The 4,174-nt window shown below is 37.9% G+C and overlaps 1 protein-coding gene across 1 annotated transcript; it reads left to right on the top strand.

Annotated features, from left to right (window-relative positions):
* On the top strand, nt 1,369-3,798 carry LOC109822771 (WAT1-related protein At5g07050-like). The gene is made up of 7 exons (XM_020389014.1): nt 1,369-1,630; nt 1,733-1,795; nt 1,877-1,993; nt 2,282-2,531; nt 2,798-2,956; nt 3,037-3,188; nt 3,370-3,798. The coding sequence occupies exons 1-7, from the start codon at nt 1,425-1,427 to the stop codon at nt 3,563-3,565; spliced, it is 1,143 nt and encodes a 380-aa protein (XP_020244603.1). The 5' UTR covers nt 1,369-1,424; the 3' UTR covers nt 3,566-3,798.

Raw genomic sequence — 4,174 nt, 5'->3', positions numbered from 1 at the left:
AGTTCGGGGGGTTATGTGTAACACCCCTAAAGTTCAATGGGGTTTTGTGAAATTAACCCTATTTTAAACATATTTCACTATAATTCTGACACCAAACTTTTCACCTAATGATTGCAATGGAGCAGGAACTGATGCGGCAAATATGTGAAGAGAACCAGCAGAGGATTCAGCCCGTCGTCACCTTGCCGCATCCAACACCACACCCAAATTAACTTTTTATGTTTTCCACACGCGAAAGGAGGGAGGAAACAACTCAAACAGTACAACATAGTCACCACGCACCATGACATTTGCTCTCAGTGCCTCTCAATTCTCCTCCCACTAACCCCCTCCCTCTCTCCCTCTGGGACCTACCAACCACAAATATTGCAACGTCACCCTCCCGCCTATCCCTTTTTTTGGATTTTGGTTAATCACTTCTACAATCATTATAGTCTAGAACAGTATGAATGTCGAAGGATCCTACCACACCCAAACATCAAAGTTGTAGTGACGATTGATTGAGAGTTATACTTTTATATTCTAACATGCCCCTGAAGGTTGAGTGCATTTCTTATGAGCTAAAACCTGAACTCATATAATGCTATCATTTTTTTTAATCCGCATTAATTATGTTCGTGATCAGTGGGATTCCAACCTGAATTGCTTTGATACTATGTCAAAGGATCATGTCACTACACTAAAACTTTAAAGTTGAAGTCAAGATTGAGGGAATATAGTGAATGCCTGTGATTCATTTTTGATATAACTAGCGCAATTATTCTATGTGAATTGCATTGATTTTGACTTTTAGTTCGGTATACATGCATGAAGTATTAGATATATTGAGGAAGTGTTCTTAACACTATCTAATTACATTGGAACAAACTCCATCAATGTTAGAGTACAAAATTATAAACCTCAAAGGCTCAAACCCTTATCATAAATCAGAGTTTCTTTTTGACAGGGTTCTTCAGCATGGTGAGCACTACATGTTTAATTTTTGTCAACCACAAATTTAAGGCGGAGCTAAAAAATGATATCATTGTGTGAGTGGTCCCGGCCTAAAAAAGAAGTGTCAATCCATAAAAGCATGTTAGAGTATAAAATTGTAGTCTCAACTCTCACCATAGCTTTGGAGTTCATACAAGCTAGTAAGATGGAACTTTGACGCTCAAATCTCTCTTTTTATCCAAATAATGGCGCTTTTAATATATTCATTCAGATGCAAAGTGGATCAGCGTCCTCAAAAGCATAATCTCACACTTAATCTATAATCATTCAATTTAATTATGACCTCATTATCAAGCTTTTGGATAAGGGGGTAATGCACCCTTAGTCCCCTATAAATAGCCTTGTGCTTCGCCTCTCTCCTTAGGAGAACACACAGTAGTGAAGTTTTCTCCTCTACTATACTTACTGCCTCTAGTGCAAATCTTCTCATAATGGAGGGTACTAAGGGATATTGTGCTGAGCTCCTAAGAAGGTGCAAGCCTTATATTGCCATGATCTCTCTTCAGTTTGGATATGCTGGAATGAATATCATCACCAAAGTCTCCCTCAATGGTGGCATGAGTCACTATGTACTTGTTGTTTATCGCCACGCCTTCGCCACTCTCTCCATTGCTCCCTTTGCCCTCATATTAGAACGGTAGCTATAATGAATCATCACCCTTATTACCAACAAATCTTGTAAAATTCCATTGCATTATGATTAATTAATGAAGTACATATATTGGCGGTGACGCTGCAGGAAAGTGAGGCCTAAGATCACATTTTCCATCTTCATGCAAATATTTGTTCTTGGTCTACTTGGGTGAGTACGCAACATCTCTTTCACGTGTCATATATATCACATATAGTATCACATCATATATCAGTTATTGTAATGTCACAGGCCGGTTATAGACCAAAACTTCTACTATATGGGACTCAAGTTCACATCCCCAACCTTCGCCTGCGCCATGAGCAACATCCTCCCTGCCATGACGTTCGTCATAGCAGTAATTTGTCGGTAGGTCTATATATGCAGCATATTTTTAATTTGGGTAGATTGCACATATATAGCTCCCTTCGTATATATGTTCAATTGCACTTAACCCCCCTAAATCATTTATTAGCACTTAGCCCTGCTCATTTATCTTTATGAAAATAAAAATCCAAGGTTACAATAAGTGCTAATTAAATGAGTTGAGACGGTTACGCAACTGAATTTATGGATGGGGGGTTTATGTGTCATTTAACCTAGTTTTTTCATATTTATATATCAATAATGAAAACTAATTTTATTTTTGGTGTTTAGAATGGAGAAGTTGGACATAAAGAAGGTGACATGCCAAGCCAAGGTGATAGGGAGCATAGTGACAGTAATAGGAGCCATGTTGATGACTCTATACAAAGGACCCATCATCGAATTGTTTTGGACTCGACAAGTAAGTCCTCACCAAAGTGGTGCATCTGAATCTGGCGCTGTTGGGTCAAGCGAGTGGCTTATTGGGTCTGTTTTCATCATCTTAGCTACACTGGCTTGGGCTTCTCTCTTCGTGCTACAAGTAAGAAGTACTTCAAGTAAATGCTGATACTCTATTACGCCCGTACGTATTTTAGGACATTTTTAGTAAACAACAAATGCAGATTTCAGTAAACACTCTGAACTTTGCAGGGTACCGTCCTGAACAATACAAAATTACAAATCATGGAAACCCTCATGAAATATTGGAAATTTTCATAAATAGAGTTAAGGGATGGAGTAAAAAATGTTGGATGAAATGTATGCACCAGTACTATGTTTAACATGGTTTTTGCTTTGGATTTGCAGGCCGTTACACTGAAGCAGTACTCAGCTCAGCTCTCTCTCACAACATTAATATGCTTCGTGGGCACTATTCAAGCTATTGGTGTTACTTTGGTTATGGAGCGTAAATCCTCTGCATGGGTCATCGGCTGGGACATGAACCTTCTTGCTGCTGCCTATGCGGTGATTATCTATCTTTCAATACTAAAATTTAACTTTTTTTTTCCTCTCAGAAAATAAAATTCCTATGATTTTTTTTGTAGGGGGTTGTGACATCAAGCCTTGCATACTATGTCCAAGGTTTAGTGATAAAAGACAGAGGGCCAGTCTTTGCCTCAGCTTTCAGCCCTCTGATGATGATCATAGTGGCCATCATGGGCTCTTTTGTCCTTGCTGAAAATATATATCTTGGAGGGTGAGATTACTAATTTCATTTTTAGCTACTCCGTCGCTGATGTGACGTATATTTAAATTGATATTTGATGATATGTACTATACAGCGATATGCCAACCCTCGTATAGTCGTCTTTGTTTTATGTTTAGATTACTTTAATTTATTTATGCATGTCTCACTTTTCCCCCCCATATTTTTGCAGTGTTCTTGGAGCAGTCTTGATTGTTGCAGGGCTCTACTCAGTGTTATGGGGGAAATACAAGGAGAATAAAGAGACCAAGCGGAGAGAATCAATGGCGGCGATCATGGAATTGACTGAAACTGATGTAGAGAACGCAGAAGTCAAAGGCGGAGGTGTAGCTATTAATGACCGAGTTGCAGAAGCTACAAAGGCTTAAGCTGGATGGAACCTAGCCTATTAATATTATTTGAAGAGAAAATAAAAGGAGAGGCATAATTGAGTTGGTGATAAAGAAAGTGAATGCTGGAGCAGCTCTTTTTTACTCTTCTTCTTCTTCTTTTATCCTTCAAATTTTAGCTCCGTCATCTTCACTTTAAAGTGAGCTTTTTAAGCAGCTCATTGAGATAAATATTTGAAATGAGAATGTGAAAGTTTAATAATTTGTTTTAAATTTCTCTCTTATTTTCAATTAGCCAATATTTAACCTTTGTGCAACATCACCATATCCAGAAGAGATCACTGGAGAGAGAAAATAAATGCATGTTGGTGCATGATATTAGTTTATTTACACTAGTTGGGATGCCCAATTACTATCACAGATAAATATACTTTGAAAATGAAGTAAAAGAGGTTACTTTACTATTACACCAAAACTCCGAAGTTATGGTGAAGATTAAGGATTATAGTTTTATATTAATTCTAACATATTGGATAAAGCTCCAGGACTTGATGGTTTTCTTATATATATTTGTTGTGCGCGGCGGAAGCCTCGAAGCGACACGAACAAGAACAAGAGATAAATCACAACTAATAAGCCCAACACAAT

The sequence above is a fragment of the Asparagus officinalis genome, chromosome 8 (genome assembly GCF_001876935.1).
Source record: "Asparagus officinalis chromosome 8, Aspof.V1, whole genome shotgun sequence".
NCBI classification, from domain to species: Eukaryota; Viridiplantae; Streptophyta; class Magnoliopsida; order Asparagales; family Asparagaceae; genus Asparagus; species Asparagus officinalis.
Note: the sequence above shows the minus strand (reverse complement) of the source record. Positions and strands in the feature narration are given on the sequence as shown.